The sequence below is a fragment of the Galdieria sulphuraria genome, assembly GCF_000341285.1.
Source record: "Galdieria sulphuraria unplaced genomic scaffold scaf_52, whole genome shotgun sequence".
Taxonomy (NCBI): Eukaryota; Rhodophyta; class Bangiophyceae; order Galdieriales; family Galdieriaceae; genus Galdieria; species Galdieria sulphuraria.
The window spans coordinates 14,428-28,613 of NW_005178423.1; the positions used below are offsets into that span (position 1 = coordinate 14,428).

The following is a 14,186-nucleotide window of genomic DNA, read 5'->3' on the forward strand; positions in this document are numbered from 1 at the left end:
GGATTCAAGTTGAATCGAGTTCCTGAGGCGGGTCACAAATTTTACAGAATGTGTCCTTTCAATTTTCAAAGCGTTTCTCTGTGTATTGCTATTAAAAAGTTATTTGACCTACCTTTGTTTTTGTAGAACAGAAATTCAAAGAGTTGTTCTAAAGAAAGGACATATTCACTTGAGTTCACAAGGCAAACGGTTGGTTCTTAGGAGGCAATTTATGTTTCTAACAGAATAACAAGTTTCAGTGTTTCTCAAGATAATACAACAAAGCGAACGTCAACTGGTATTAAAACCATCCAAACTGTAACATGCTTTATCGACAGTTATAAAAGTGGAAATCTTTAACAGGGTATTGCCAGGCAAAAGACACTCTACTACTGTCTACTCCTTGAAACTGATGACACTGACTCGGAGCAAAACTTTGATCATTTAGAATTTCCTACTAAGGAATTGCCTTACAAGTGTTCATCCCTGGACGCATTTACTCCAGCTTTTATAATTACTGATTTTAAACCAAACAATTGGCTCGTCTACTCTTTAATAATTCGACGGAACTCGGTCATTAAAGCAATGTGATCGGAGGACCAGAAATGGTTTGGAAGACTTGGCTCTGTAGGTGACACGATGTCTGCTTCTGAAGGAACCTCTAACAGAGCCGTAACAGATAACTGCAAGGGAGTGTACCATATATAGTCAAGTACTCCAACAAAGTTATCCGTGTAATTCGTATACTTTGGTTCATTCCCGCACACTGAATACGCGCTTTGTAAGTTTAGCTCATGATGAAGCCGCATTTGCGCAATCAGACCTAGTGGATCTCTTTGAATATCTTCTCTTTCTCCAGAGACAGTCCCCGTAGACATTAATTCATATATTGTGCTATCTGGTGTGCTATTAAAATCCCCACCTATGATAAGAGGCGTATACGGCTCGATTTGGGATAAATATGCTTCCAACTCTTCCATAAGAACGTTCACTTGAAACAACTTCACATCTGTTTGTTCAGGGTCCCAGTAAATATGGATATTGACAATGCACAGAGATCCACCTCCATCTAAAAAGTCTAAAATGGTAACCAACGCAATGTTTCCTTTCATTAGACGATTCAAGGCGAGAGGATTGGAAAAGTATCTCATACATGCAGCAGAGTTAAAGTCAATTGCGAACTGCTCTCTTAGCTGAAACAAGTCTCTTTTCCATAAAGTTGCACAGCCATCCATCTTGCCCCTTTGGCCCATAGCCTCACGCGATTTAACCTTGTAGACTCCATCGTATCCATTACGAATAAAGGCTGGTTTCAAATGAGCTTCATAGTGGTCTGCTTGTATTTCTTGCAGGCACATTATATCCGCATCATAAGCGAGTATTTCACGCAATAAGTTATGTCGACGATAAGTCCAAGACAACGCCCAGTCAGGACAATTAGTATACAATGATTCTGATGTATATATTTCTGCAAGACAATTGTAAGTTAATACACGAAAAGTATGTTCCTTTCGGCTCTCTTTTAAAGACACGAATTCTCCATCTGGATAAGAAATGAAGGCACGTTGGCGTCCAACACTGTTAGGCTTAATAACCGGGTTGCTATCTATGGATTTAGAAGCAACTGAAATTACGAGGCCTTCATCTGATATCCGTTCACAATAGCACTGTAGTCTAAGACAATGTCCCAAGTCTTCCAATGTAGGAATGTATTTCCGTAACCAGCCGACTGGTTTATTTTCTATTTGGTTGGTTAAAACTATTGTATCCTCCATTAGGAATCTGTCATAGAGCTCCTTCGTCTGTAACCTCTCATCAGAATAGTTTTTGTTGCAAAAGGATTCCATATTTGAAAGATAGTTCAAACTGCTTCTCAAATGTTGCCAGAATTTCTGGAGACACTTCTTAGAACAAAAACTGAAGCAACGCTCAGAACTGTCTTCGAAGTTTATATCAGGTTCTTCCCAGTTTGACGAGTCGATAAGCTTGGGAGAAAACTGGAAAGTAGCAGGCTGAAAACAAGTTGGAACTGAACACTCATATTTCCAACATTGTCGAAACCATCGATATTGAACTTTGTACCGTCCACGAAATTTATTCTCTAAAGTTTCCGCTGGAAAGCTTTGGCTACCACCAACTCTTATAACTGCAAAGGGAATAAAGTCACAGTTTACTACAGGTACTTTAGTATAAAGAAAAACCAAGTGACTTATTTCTATTCCTTCCACTAGATGTGCTTCCATTTCACGCCATGTTGAACTTTCCACCAAAATCTCTTCAGTCGTCTGTTGTGCGTCGACAAGTTGCTCTTCATTCAACTCCGCGGTAGCATAGTTCTCCTGAGTTTGGCAAGCTCCTAACTCGCTGTCGAGAGCAATTTTTTTGGAAAAGCCAATGTTTTTTTCGGTTCGTTCAATTACGTTCTTCAGTTCTCTCTCAGATACCATTCCATGGAGTGTTCTAAACAACTTTCTCTGGGCAGATCAATGAAATCTTTTAAGAATCCATTGAAGCTGGAAGGGCAACCAAAGTTCCCGAAGTTGTTCGCAAAGCCTTGGATACAGCAGTGAATAAATGTATGCTATGGTTCATGCTTTAGGCATTAAATCCAAAAGGATAAAAGGTAAACTCAAAGAGCATTTGAGAAGCATAAGCTTCTCTATCGGCGTGATATAACAAATGGAAGAGATCCAAACAAGGAACAACATTCTGTATTTCTACATTTGTATCAAGAGTATGCTCGCTCAAATTTCGCACAACTTTGGAAGAATTTTTAGAGTTGTTCTCAGCAAGAAGTAACTTCAAGAAACCACTATATTGTTCAAAAGAGAAAGCATCGTTTTGACTCTTAGACGTTACCTTTAATGCATTCAACGATGGATACCTCCATGAAAGATACAATGTCTTCAGGAGAATTGAAGATTCAATAGAATTCTCTGCTAGATTTGAGAAGAATTTGCAACAAGAAGTTAAAATTAAAAAAATTTCGATACTTTGCCAGAAAGAAATATTTGATGAAAATTTCCCAGAAAGAAATGAGGACAAAAAGATCACTAAAGCAAACAGTCGTATAAAATTTCACTAGTTTTTGAAGCATTCTCTCTTTTGTCCTTATTTCTGGGACAACGCTATCTGCGTTTCTGAAATATTCCTATCGAACAAGACGAGTTGAAAGAAGTCTTAGCAAGTTTAGTTTTCAGTGGGGATGATACAGTTTGTTTCAGATTTTTGACTATCCATCAAATCATTTGTTGAGACCACACATGTTTTTATTAAGCAACTATTCAGAATTCACAGCAGTTCTTCTTTTTCATGTCTCCCTAACATGACTTACACTCGATAAATCATTTGTATAGCTGCCTTGTCATGACTTCCAAAGATTTATCGAAAGTTTCATCAATCTTTTTGAAAATCCACGGCATAATCAAATAGCATTCTTTCATATTCTCGAGAGCTTAAAGTTTGTGGTGGAAACACTGATCAAATGTAAGTTCTCCAAGTTATAAAATGTTCAACATCTTTAGTATTTCTTTTGATACAACTTCAAGGCAATAGAAAGTTTGAAATGTATGACAGCTTCAACATAGTTGGAGTCGTGAGACATAATGCATCATTGCTAAGGATTCAAAAGATATCACAGATGACCCAATTCTATTAAAATTTCTCGCTCGTAGAAAATGCCAACTGGAGAAGATAATATTGTTGTTCCACCTGCTTTTGACGGAGAGTCAGTGTCAAAAAACAAAGAAATCTATGTCACATTTGGTGTTGATGTTGACGCTGTTGCTGGTTGGTTAGGTTCATACGGAGGAGAAGACTCCCCTTTTGATATTTCAAGAGGCATATGTGCTGCTGAAGTTGGAGTTCCTCGGCTATTGGAATTGTTTAGAAGGTTCGATTTGAAGACAACTTGGTTTCTGCCAGGTCACTCAGTAGAATCTTTTCCGCTGCAAATGAGACAAGTTGTTGCAGCAGGGCATGAAGTTGGAGCTCACGGATACTCCCACGAAAACCCTGTTCGAATGACTCCCAAACAAGAAGAGGATGTTTTGGCATTATCTGTCCAGATATTGGAAAACTTAACTGGAAAGAAACCAAAAGGCTATGTAGCGCCTTGGTGGGAACTTTCTGCAGCTACTCCGGAACTTCTACTGCGCTATGGTTTCAAGTATGATCACAGTCAAGGACACCACGACTTCCAACCGTATTATGCCAGAACAGCTGAGAAATGGACGAATATAGATTATTCTAAGCCTGCTAGAGATTGGATGAAACCTCTAGACAGAGGACAGTCTGTGGATCTGGTTGAAATTCCGGCGAATTGGTATGTAGATGATCTTCCACCGATGATGTTTATCAAGTCCGCCCCTAATAGCCATGGCTTTATGAACCCACGAGATATCGAAGACCTTTGGAGAGATCAGTTTGAGTGGGTTTATCGAGAATATAATTTCGCCGTCTTTCCAATCACTATTCACCCAGATGTGAGCGGAAGACCTCAAGTTCTCTTGATGCTCGAACGTTTCATTAGTTATATTCGACGTTTTCCAGGTGTACATTGGACCACTATGGAAGAAGTAGCACAAATATTTCGAAACAAGCAACCTTTTCTGAATGCTTAATAGAGTTCGGTTGCTAGTATTTCCCAAGTCTTTGATAAGAATTGATTCTACTTTTGGTAGTACATGACAGATCTTTTTTCTATTTGGAAAACTGTATGTATTCAGTAAAGGAAATGTCGTAAATTCAAAACGACGTGGAGTCGTTAATTTTTAAGAAGCAAAACACCATCATTGCGAAGCAGGATTAGAGAATGGAAGAGATGTAAAAACAGAATGACTCAAACAATTATTTCTTGCCAATACTTCTTTCATATTGGTAAGAAATAATTGACATATATTTTGTTTCTCATTCAGACACTTTTTCGAAACAAAATTATTTGGTTGTTCATCTTCACCGTCATTTCAGATTTGAATGGAAAATAATTCAGAGTCTTCTTAGAAGCAAATGGTAAGAGATGATATCCCATATTCTATGCATATTGGCTTTTTCCATGGTGGAAACTTATATCTACAAACGACACCTAAAGGGAGAAATAATCAACCAGGAGCATCACAATATATGGCTTAGTGATTGAAGTATAAAAAAGAAAACAGAGGACATTGCCAAGTATTCCGCACGTGAGAATGATCTTTACTTAAACTATTTTGTCATGCCATTCCCAGACTAACTGAGGTAAGTCATTTACAATTTCTCTACGCTTCTGAACACGAGAATCACTGTCAACTCTCTCAACCACTTTCCGCCAAATAACATCCTTCCATTTTAGTAAAGACTGATCGTGAAGAAGGTCGTCCCGTAACCGAGTAACTACTACTTTCTTTCTTTCACTTAAAGGTGATGTCAATTGGGAACTTGCTGTCAACTGTCGATATACTTCTTCCGTAACTGTTTTCACCTGCTTATCGATCCATCTTCTCAAACGGAACCAGAAGTAGAGACGACTTATTCCAATAAGTATTGACATTGTTATCAATAGCTTCCACCATTCTTGCAAAACAAAAAATCTTAAACGACAGGACAAGGAAAGAGAAGGATGCAACGCTTGACACCATATCCTTTCTCCCTCTTCTCTACACTCAAATTCATCTGACGAAACAGAGTCGTTCACAATTGTGTAAAATGCCTCTGTAAATGCACGGTTAAAACGAATCTCTTCCAGAGGTAGCTTTATCAAACGTGAGTCAAAACTCAAAAACAAATAAAAGACTTACCTTGGTTCCAAATGATAGCAAAACTGCTTTGCGTAACTGAGCACTATCCATTTCTTTCTGAACCTCTCCTGTGCCACATAAAGACATTCCTGCTCTCTTTCTAAGTATGGCTTCTATTCTATTCTTAGTGTCTTTTGTAACCACACTAAAAGTTTTATCCTCCACACACTTTCCAGCAGATTCAATGAAGCCGTGATCACAAGTCAACTCTCCAGCACTGCAAGTACCATGACTTGGACAAGGACGGCAATCTTCAAGGACTATATCAAGATATTTTGATAAGCAATTTAAGGAAATTGAAAAAACAAAGTACCCTTTGAATTGTTTGAGTCACAAAACGGCAACTGGATAGGAGGGGAGTAATAAGTAAAGGCAAAAAAGATACTAACTGCCAATATAGTAATAGAAAGAAGCTTGATTCCTGAAAAATGTTCAGGAGCCTTAGATTTTGGTTGAGGTGTTCCCTCAACGGAGAGGAATTCTGTCCCCAAGTTCCTTGATACAGGAAAAGGTGACTTGGATTCCACTTCATCCAATTTTGGCGAAATAATTGGAGGGCTTACTACTTGTTCGTCTTCTTTATGAGCACTATGTATGTTTTCTTTTCCTCTAGCACGGCTTCCCGTACTCTTTGAGCTCCTATCCAACGAATCCTTAGTATCTTTGTTATAAAACCCTTTTCGGAACTCTAAGCGCGCCTTTCCAGTTGCTCCTCGATCTCCAGAGGCCACGACTTTCGAAGCGGACGTACTTTTTCTCTTTTCAACACTTGTAGAACCCTGGGCTTCTTTGTCTGGTGTGCTTGCCATATCAAAATCTTAAGAATACGAGGGAACTTGATCTACTTATTCAAAATGGCATTGTTCACTCCTGTGGGCCATGATGGAACATCTTCCTATTTAATTGTCTTCAGCAAAGATGGTCTTTGAAGTATAGTCTTAACAGATGAAACTGGATCTTTATAAAGAAGACTGAGATGATAAGAAAGCTTGCGAAAGAAATTCAAGACATATTTCCTCCTATAAAAATGGTTGCTATTTGCTCAGAGTGGGCCTCACTAGTGGAAGAGAAGAGAAAAGCAGAATACCTACAAACGCCTTGTTTTTAAGATATATAGAGCACCATATACACTATTCAATCGCAAATAAGTAGAAATTTCCATTCAAGTTCTTTTCAGTTTGACCTACTTCTGTCGTAAACTGTTTTCTTATACCCGAAAGAGGCGCAAGAACTGTTTTCTATCAGTTCTATTCTTTTCATATGCACGCTGTTGTCTCCTACTTGTTCACTCCGTGAATCATCCTTTATAAGCTCTATCTTAACAACAACAAGTTATGTTTCGTAGTCTTAACTGCTTCGTTCCTTGCCTTTTGCCAGTTACGGTTTTCTTTGAATAGCGTTTGAGAATCATAGGAACTTTTTCAAAAATCAATTATAAAAAACCATTTTGAGTGTTCTCTTTGAGAAGATATAACATTGAACAAATGACTTTTGTAGAGAAAGCTTCTTCTCAGCAAATAGAAGTTTCTCTCTGGAGCACAGACATATGGAGCTGCGCAGAATGTTCGAATACTGTTACAAGAAAGAAAACTGGAAGCTCTTCGAAACACTGTATTCAAATTCTTGTGAACTATGGAATGCCTCTTGTCTAGTCAATGAAAGCGTATCACTTATTTACAAAGAGGACAATTGCTTAAATTTAATAATGAACCAACGATAGGATATCTTATAAAGGTACTCATCTAAGAATCGCTTTAGTCTTGACAAAGTTTTCAAACCATTACGTCCAATAAATGTGAATGTAGAGAGAACACAAAACTGAAGCAGATGGATTCAAATCACCATGAGAAATGGCGGGTCCCAAGTTGCCATTTGAAATTTGGCACTCTCACTCATGTCCGAAGCTTCAGAAGAAGCTAAAAAGTCGGTTTTCGAAGCCTTCGACACAGCAAAGAGTTCAAATGCTTCATTTAATCGTTCTCTAAAACTCCTGGAAAAAGCAAACGCAACTGGTGAGTGTTTGACTATTTACATTGAATCATACAGCCTAGCTCATATACCTCAGACAGCAAGTCGTTTCTAGAAGTATTTTTGACTTGTTTGAATCGCATCCTTCTAGTCTATACAAAGTACGTATTGCATCCAAGAAGAATACGAAACCTCTAATGACCAAGAATAGAGACCCCAAGGCGGAAAGATTGGTAAATTTCGTCGTAAAGTTTGTGAACAGCAAGTTTGAAGTGCTATTTGGGGACAGGTCAAAAGCCTTTCATATTTTTTGGAGTATATCTGAAATCTCTCTTTAGTCCTGTTGACTTGTTCACAGTCATAGTTGCCTATCTTATTCAACATTCTTCGGCATCGGAGAAATCTATTCGGTATCGATGCTGCCAGATATTAGCAGAAATACTGCAAAATAGAGAAGAAGAATCAGAAATATCAGAAGAACTATGGAATGCTATAACTCATACAATGCAGATTCGTTGCAGGTAAGTCACGTCTTTCCATAAAGGGTTCACTAAATCTAGTCCAAACCTAGAGATCGTATTTCTTCAGTTCGTAGTCAAGCTTTGCGTGCATTGAGTCGTATGCAGGACCCCTATGAAGCAGAAGATCCCATAACACGGACTTTTTTGCAGCTTTTGAAGAATGACACTGCGCCAAGTGTCCGAAGTACTGCTCTACACTATGTTGCCATGTACGATACGTTGCAAAATACCCTGAAACTTGCTGAAAGTAGATTTTAGAAGTGATCAATCGTTACCTTTAATCATACAACGTACTCGAGATACAAGTGAAGAAGTATGTCTGTTGTGCTATTCTCGTTCGAGTGAATAACGAACAAATCAAGGTGAGAATCCAAGCGTACATGGTCTTAAGGGAGAAAGTGGATCCTCGCGCTCTTTCGATTCAACAACGAATAACTATTCTGAGGTACTGCATTCTTGTCAAGTTGTGAAGCAGCCGATTGAGTTGTATATAGGGATGGGCTCAAGAGTCGGTCACAAAACGTCCGTCGTTGCTGTGTGGGAATGCTCAAACAAGGGTGGCTAGAAGGTGAGTAACTTGTGTCAAAATGCAAATATTTATAAAATTTATCTATCGAAAGGATCATGCGAGAGCAACTTAACAAAATTAGTAAAGCTCTTGGATGTCGAAACTAATGAAGAGAATGCTGTTATCATTTTGCAGGCATTATTTCGAGAATCCGACATACCAGTCACGGTCGATGTCAATGAATTATCAAGTACGATAACATCACTCAACTTTATTCATGAACCAATAGCACTTTAGATGAAACTGCGATTATACTGAAAGCAAAGATTGCGCACTATAGAGAATGTTCAGACGAATCTTCTATTGATCTCTTTATTCCTTCCGTGCAAGTTTATTGTGATATTCTTGTATATTTCCACGTCAGTATACATCATTGAGTATGGAAAAACATTCAAATGATATCTTTATTTTAGAGACATTCCTTTATTGCCAGACAGTTGCTTGATATTTCCGAATATCTCGATTTTGGTGACGAAGCAGGACGCATTCATTTCTTGAGGATTATCAAACAATTCTTACTTGATCAACAGCTTGACACAGAAATAATACCTAATTTGGTTAGCAACATTTGTCTCTTTTTGGCCTGTTAAAATATCCATTGTTATAGGTTCGAGCTTGGTCTAGATGTGAGAACAATAATGTATCCTTCGTTGCGGCATGTTTAGAACTTCTTGGTGAGCTTTCTACTTCAGAAGAATTTGTCGACGGTGTTTCAGCAGTAGAACGAGGGTTGGCAATACTTAAGGAGTTGTTGACTATTCAAGGACAAGGAGACTGTTCTTCGAACCCATGCCCTGAGGAACTTGTGGATAGTTTTGTTCAACAGGGTAAGATCACAACGCTGCCCAAAGCGAACTGTTAACATTTCTCCCGACCTTGAAGGCCTAGTAAGCACCAAGCAAAAGATCAGATTGCTTGCAGTGGAGTGTCTAGGGTTATTTTGCATCCAGGACGCAGAAGTTGTTAGAATGCAGCATTTGCCTTTGTTTTTGCAGGTAGTAGCATCTTCTGTTTTCCGCTGCATTTTCCAACTTTTAGATCTAGATTTGTAATAGCGACACGGAGGAATTGCAGATTGTTGCTATGAAAACACTGTTTGATATTCTCTTGTGCACCAAGTGGCAACGGCGAGGAGAAACTTGTGAGTTGGACGGAGAAAATTCATCAATAAGTTCGTCAGTCAAAAGTGAACATGCAGAAAAAATTGAGGCAGATTGTTTGACTGTTTGTCAGCACTTTATTTTGCTTTTTATAAGCTGACTCCTGCCTTTTAGTTTTTAGCGGAGCGCCTTACAAGCAACTCCGTAAACATTAGAACTTGTGCAGTAGAAGGTTTTGCGAAACTGTTATTGACGCGAAGAATACCAACCTCTGTCACAATTCTTTCCTGCTTATTACTTCTTTACTTTGATCCTTTCACTGAGGACGACTTCAATTTGCGTCAGGTATATTACCTTTTTGACTTTTCGTACTTTTTGACAAGTAATTCATCTAGTGCCTTTCTGTGTTCTTTCCTGTCTTTTCAATTTCTTTCCTCGAAAATGTGTTGCTGATAGAAAAGTGTTTTTTTAGTGTTATTAATGTAAGCAATTGTTTCTTGCTGACATGTTATTTTGAGTATTGGGTAGACTATTTTGGACGCTCCTCCCTCCAAGTCCCTTAGTGAGGCATCTGTCTTGCAAGTTGCAGAATATCTTCTGTACTTGACCAATGCTGTAAGAGTTTCCTCCCAGGAACATTAGGTTTTTTCTAAAAACACTTTTGCAGTCCGCTTCCTATCCGAGAAGTGAACAATTAAATGATATACAAGACCAAGCACAACGTGTTCATGAAAGGTAAGTGAAGTGATTGCTAATATAGTTTTCACTGTGTAACTATCACTATTGTTGCAGAATATGTTGTCTTCTACTCCATGGCATTATTGACGATCCAGATGGAAGAAAAGCTAGAGAGTTCTCCAAGATTCTAAACTTCCTTAGAATTAATATAACGGAAATGCAAGACAGTTTTAAGCAGGAAATAAGAGACCTTTTGTTTCTTGCAAAGGAGTAAGTAACTGAAGGTAGTGTTATCGGTGATGACACGTATAATTGTAGGCATGCTACAATGCGACCTGTGATAACAAACATTCGTCGCTTTGAAAACCGAATATTCTCCGCAAATGTGCTTTGCGATACTTCAGAGAGGTCCAATATGGACGCTGGTGGAGCCGAATGTTCTTCATAAGTAAAAGAATATCAAAGTAACAATTGTTGGCACTTCGATCTTGCCTGTGTGCATGCAGTTTTATGAAGGACTGTCCTTGCTTCACTTTTTGACTTTTCATGGCTTTTCATGCGCTTCTAGAATACCACGGACTGAGTGTGAGCTTCCTTAAGTGCATATGCAAGGAAGCAAGATTGGGCACTTAAGTTTCCGACCTTTGGAAGATCCAAAGCACCTGGTTTTCTATCGTTCAACCATTTTCAACAATCTAAACTAGCCATGCAAGATACGATTCGCTATTTCATGCTATAATCAAACCTTTCTTTAATATCAAGCAAAAGAGCACTTAGTTTTGTCAGAGAAAAGCGAAATCTGAACTTTTTTTTGAAAGATTTTCTAGAATGCGAAATGAGCTTGAATTGTATTTGGCAAGAAACGAAAAGTTCATTATTGCAGTCAACGTAAACAATTGCTCTCTTTTAAATAGTTCAAACAAGTGTTATGAATATTGCACTAATATACTTTTGCAGCTTGACAGTTGGAACAAAGGGAAGTGGCAAAAGGCATGGTTACGATTGAAATGTGTCTTGTCATACGAAGTAAAGCTTAGACTAGGGTTGGCTTTCTGTCTCTTCTGATGGAAAAACTTGAGTGCCAAGAGTAACAACTTGAAAGATCAAAATAAGCCATTTGCACAGATATTCTTTTGAACATTCGAAAGAGCAGCATGTGTCACATGTTTACAAAACTAAAGAAATCAGGCTTTTAATCCTGTACTCCAAATCTCGTTTCAAAGCCTTCCAAAGGATAAAAATTTACACGAATTATAAGGAAAAATTCTGCTGTTACCATATTAGCAAATATAGTTACATGGACTTGCAATGCGAAATTATATCTAAGTTCAAGTTGTTTCGAACTCCTGTAGCCAACATCGCGCATTATAACTTTTCACAACAGTGCGATAGGCTGAACTTTGCCAATATGTCGCTCTACTGGGATCTCCTAGACTAACTCCTAGTTGACATTCCAAGGAATCTTCTTCCATGTCCTCTTCTTCGAAAACAGGTATGGGAGGTGTGTTACAAAGTGGACACCTATTGGCTGAGCGCAGCCACTGCTCAATACAAGGAGAGTGAAACGCATGACGACATTGTAAGACACGCAGTTTCACTCCAGGCATAATAGGGTCCAAGCAGACTGCACACATTTCGTCTGGAATATAGAAACTACCGAGCACAATACCTTCCTTTTCTGCAACTTGATAAGGCTCCAATGGTTCAGTCTCATGTGTCACCCACCTCAATGGCAAAACAAACTGAAAGATATGACCTGGTGCCGCAGGTACGTGAACCAATGAAAGAGCTTCGGAGTTTCTGGTGCTCCTTGAAGAATCCTTCGACGAATTTCGTTTCTCTGCAAACATTTCAGTTCCATCTTCTACAATGGGTTTAATTTCATCAGTTTCTATTGTTGGAATTCCAAAGCTTTCCACGCCTTCTTGTTTCTCGAAAACCTTGTGACCCGTATGAGATACTGGTCCAAAACGGGCACTTTCAAACCCTTGCAAAATAACTTCTGAACTATTTACAGGAGCACTCGAAACTCTTTCAGAGGAATCGTTACACGGAAGGCTTTTCTGATTAGTTTGCGCTGTTCCCTTTCTTTCAAAACGCAAACCCGCCGTTACAATTTCTGAAGGATGACGTGTACCTCTGAAAACAACCTCTGGACAAGCCATTCTAATTTCTGTTTTTGTTAAGCCTTCCACTTTTCGCTTTCGACCTTGTCGTCCTTGGAACCTACTAGGTGGGGGAGCTCCAGTAATTCTTCTCCATAAAAGTTCAGGAAGAAATACGCCAAACTCATACCAACTTCTTCTATCGTCCTGGGACCTTGGAGAACAAAAAACTAGCACGATGAATATAATAGCTACTATGGCAATAGGCAAAGTGACTGAAACTACAACACTGCTAGTCATTCAAGTTTTTTCAGTCTCGGGCAATGTGTCCAAAAGCCCACCCCACCACATGTCTTTTGGGTGTCCCGTTGGCGCTATTGTGCCGGGAATCCCGAATTTGTCTGTTCTTATTTCGATGAAGAGCAAGCTCTTGCTTCAATAGAAGTTTAATGACTCTAGACAAATCATTCACGAAATAGTTTCTTTTCCAAATAGAGGTTCAGTTACGTTATGAATTACATTCATATTGACTAACGAATTGTTGAAACTCTAGCATTTTTTAATGACTGGAATTAGTTTGGGATATGTTTCAACCTCAGATATAGGGGTGCAATATGTATATGAATAATTTGAAAGTTATCCTTTGCTTTCTGAGAGTATTCTCTAGAGGAGAGAACCTATTGGTAGTAAATAAGAAATGACAAACTGTTATGAAAGCCGATTCTCTATTCTTTGACTCTCTTGTTCTACTAAGCAAAGCTAGCAGTATCTCTCAGATTCTATCAGGAAAAAGTTTCTTTCTTCTCATTTCTATAAACTTCAGAGTTTCTATTTACAGAACACAGCTGCAAAAGATTCGTGCCTTTTGTCGGTAAGAATTCTGGATGGAATACGTTTAGTTCAATTTTAGCATCCCAAGTAGCTACAAACGAGAATGAGGCGAATAAATTGTCAATGTTCAAAAAAACTCATTGGCAGGGTTGCTTGAGAAATCAAACTTTTCGGAAAAAATGGTTTTGAGAAATGCAGAACGCTACATTTAAATAAACTAAACTTGGATGTCTAATTTACCGAAGACTTGATATTTGTTCGTAGTAAAATACAAGTAACGAGGGAGTTGTAAATAAGAAGGAAAAGTCTTTGAGACTAAATAAGGATGTTTGGTTGAGTTCATTAACTTGCTCAAAATACATGCATATGACGCACCACAATAGAAACCTACTAAATCGACATTAGAATAGGAGTACTTTAGGTTGAGAATGAAACGATTCTTCCTCTTGGTGTCAAACTACGTGGAGCTGTCAGTTTTTGTAACAGTTGCAAAGTTTAATTTCACTTTTCTTTTTGAAAATTAATTGCTAAAATTGGAACAAAGAAGAAATATCGAGGATGAATAATAAAGAAAAAGTCATAGAATGAGTCAAAGGAGATTACCAATAAAGGTTGATATGCTAACTTCTTGGAGAGAAGCATGATCGAGGTCGGACACAATA

General features: G+C 38.4%; 6 protein-coding genes across 6 annotated transcripts; 2 read left to right on the top strand and 4 right to left on the bottom strand.

Moving 5' to 3' along the window:
* Positions 1–28: 28 nt before the first annotated feature.
* Positions 29–2,473, bottom strand: Gasu_52400 (CCR4-NOT transcription complex subunit 6). Its single transcript, XM_005703600.1, has one exon. The coding sequence runs from the start codon at positions 2,424–2,426 to the stop codon at positions 525–527; it is 1,902 nt and encodes a 633-aa protein (XP_005703657.1). The 5' UTR covers positions 2,427–2,473; the 3' UTR covers positions 29–524.
* Positions 2,474–3,623: 1,150 nt separating this feature from the next.
* Gasu_52410 (polysaccharide deacetylase) lies at positions 3,624–4,754 on the top strand. The gene has a single exon (XM_005703601.1). It carries the CDS (start codon positions 3,657–3,659, stop codon positions 4,599–4,601), a length of 945 nt encoding a protein of 314 aa, XP_005703658.1. The 5' UTR covers positions 3,624–3,656; the 3' UTR covers positions 4,602–4,754.
* A 364-nt stretch (positions 4,755–5,118) lies between these two features.
* On the bottom strand, positions 5,119–6,683 carry Gasu_52420 (uncharacterized protein). Its single transcript, XM_005703602.1, has 3 exons — positions 6,067–6,683; positions 5,754–6,013; positions 5,119–5,707 (listed from the first exon to the last, which is right to left on the bottom strand). The coding sequence occupies exons 1-3, from the start codon at positions 6,560–6,562 to the stop codon at positions 5,177–5,179; spliced, it is 1,287 nt and encodes a 428-aa protein (XP_005703659.1). The 5' UTR covers positions 6,563–6,683; the 3' UTR covers positions 5,119–5,176.
* Positions 6,684–6,696: 13 nt separating this feature from the next.
* Gasu_52430 (uncharacterized protein) lies at positions 6,697–7,613 on the bottom strand. The gene is made up of 2 exons (XM_005703603.1): positions 7,432–7,613; positions 6,697–7,383 (listed from the first exon to the last, which is right to left on the bottom strand). Exons 1-2 carry the CDS (start codon positions 7,493–7,495, stop codon positions 7,175–7,177), a joined length of 273 nt encoding a protein of 90 aa, XP_005703660.1. The 5' UTR covers positions 7,496–7,613; the 3' UTR covers positions 6,697–7,174.
* Positions 7,614–7,623: 10 nt separating this feature from the next.
* On the top strand, positions 7,624–11,184 carry Gasu_52440 (condensin complex subunit 3). Its single transcript, XM_005703604.1, has 20 exons — positions 7,624–7,765; positions 7,819–7,882; positions 7,933–8,010; positions 8,060–8,242; positions 8,293–8,451; positions 8,501–8,555; positions 8,605–8,687; positions 8,737–8,810; positions 8,863–9,000; positions 9,048–9,169; positions 9,224–9,367; positions 9,418–9,637; positions 9,693–9,805; positions 9,855–10,034; positions 10,085–10,255; positions 10,306–10,392; positions 10,439–10,525; positions 10,578–10,645; positions 10,703–10,858; positions 10,907–11,184. Exons 1-20 carry the CDS (start codon positions 7,648–7,650, stop codon positions 11,034–11,036), a joined length of 2,430 nt encoding a protein of 809 aa, XP_005703661.1. The 5' UTR covers positions 7,624–7,647; the 3' UTR covers positions 11,037–11,184.
* Positions 11,185–11,323: 139 nt separating this feature from the next.
* On the bottom strand, positions 11,324–13,063 carry Gasu_52450 (ring finger protein-like protein). Its single transcript, XM_005703605.1, has one exon. The coding sequence runs from the start codon at positions 12,991–12,993 to the stop codon at positions 11,917–11,919; it is 1,077 nt and encodes a 358-aa protein (XP_005703662.1). The 5' UTR covers positions 12,994–13,063; the 3' UTR covers positions 11,324–11,916.
* Between the last annotated feature and the right edge of the window lie 1,123 nt (positions 13,064–14,186).

What these genes read in the sequence shown, in the direction of transcription:
- Gasu_52400 (XM_005703600.1), bottom strand. Translation starts at nt 2,426, where the DNA reads ATGGTATCTGAGAGAGAACTGAAGAACGTAATTGAACGAACCGAAAAA.
- Gasu_52410 (XM_005703601.1), top strand. Translation starts at nt 3,657, where the DNA reads ATGCCAACTGGAGAAGATAATATTGTTGTTCCACCTGCTTTTGACGGA.
- Gasu_52420 (XM_005703602.1), bottom strand. Translation starts at nt 6,562, where the DNA reads ATGGCAAGCACACCAGACAAAGAAGCCCAGGGTTCTACAAGTGTTGAA. An exon ending in TGACTCAAACAATTCAAAGG is followed by an intron (nt 6,014 to 6,066) that starts GTACTTTGTTTT and finishes ATCTTGATATAG; the next exon opens with TCCTTGAAGATTGCCGTCCT. An exon ending in TGCTATCATTTGGAACCAAG is followed by an intron (nt 5,708 to 5,753) that starts GTAAGTCTTTTA and finishes CGTTTGATAAAG; the next exon opens with CTACCTCTGGAAGAGATTCG.
- Gasu_52430 (XM_005703603.1), bottom strand. Translation starts at nt 7,495, where the DNA reads ATGAGTACCTTTATAAGATATCCTATCGTTGGTTCATTATTAAATTTA. An exon ending in TTTAAGCAATTGTCCTCTTT is followed by an intron (nt 7,384 to 7,431) that starts GTAAATAAGTGA and finishes GGCATTCCATAG; the next exon opens with TTCACAAGAATTTGAATACA.
- Gasu_52440 (XM_005703604.1), top strand. Translation starts at nt 7,648, where the DNA reads ATGTCCGAAGCTTCAGAAGAAGCTAAAAAGTCGGTTTTCGAAGCCTTC. An exon ending in TTCTGTACTTGACCAATGCT is followed by an intron (nt 10,526 to 10,577) that starts GTAAGAGTTTCC and finishes ACACTTTTGCAG; the next exon opens with TCCGCTTCCTATCCGAGAAG. An exon ending in GCACAACGTGTTCATGAAAG is followed by an intron (nt 10,646 to 10,702) that starts GTAAGTGAAGTG and finishes CTATTGTTGCAG; the next exon opens with AATATGTTGTCTTCTACTCC.
- Gasu_52450 (XM_005703605.1), bottom strand. Translation starts at nt 12,993, where the DNA reads ATGACTAGCAGTGTTGTAGTTTCAGTCACTTTGCCTATTGCCATAGTA.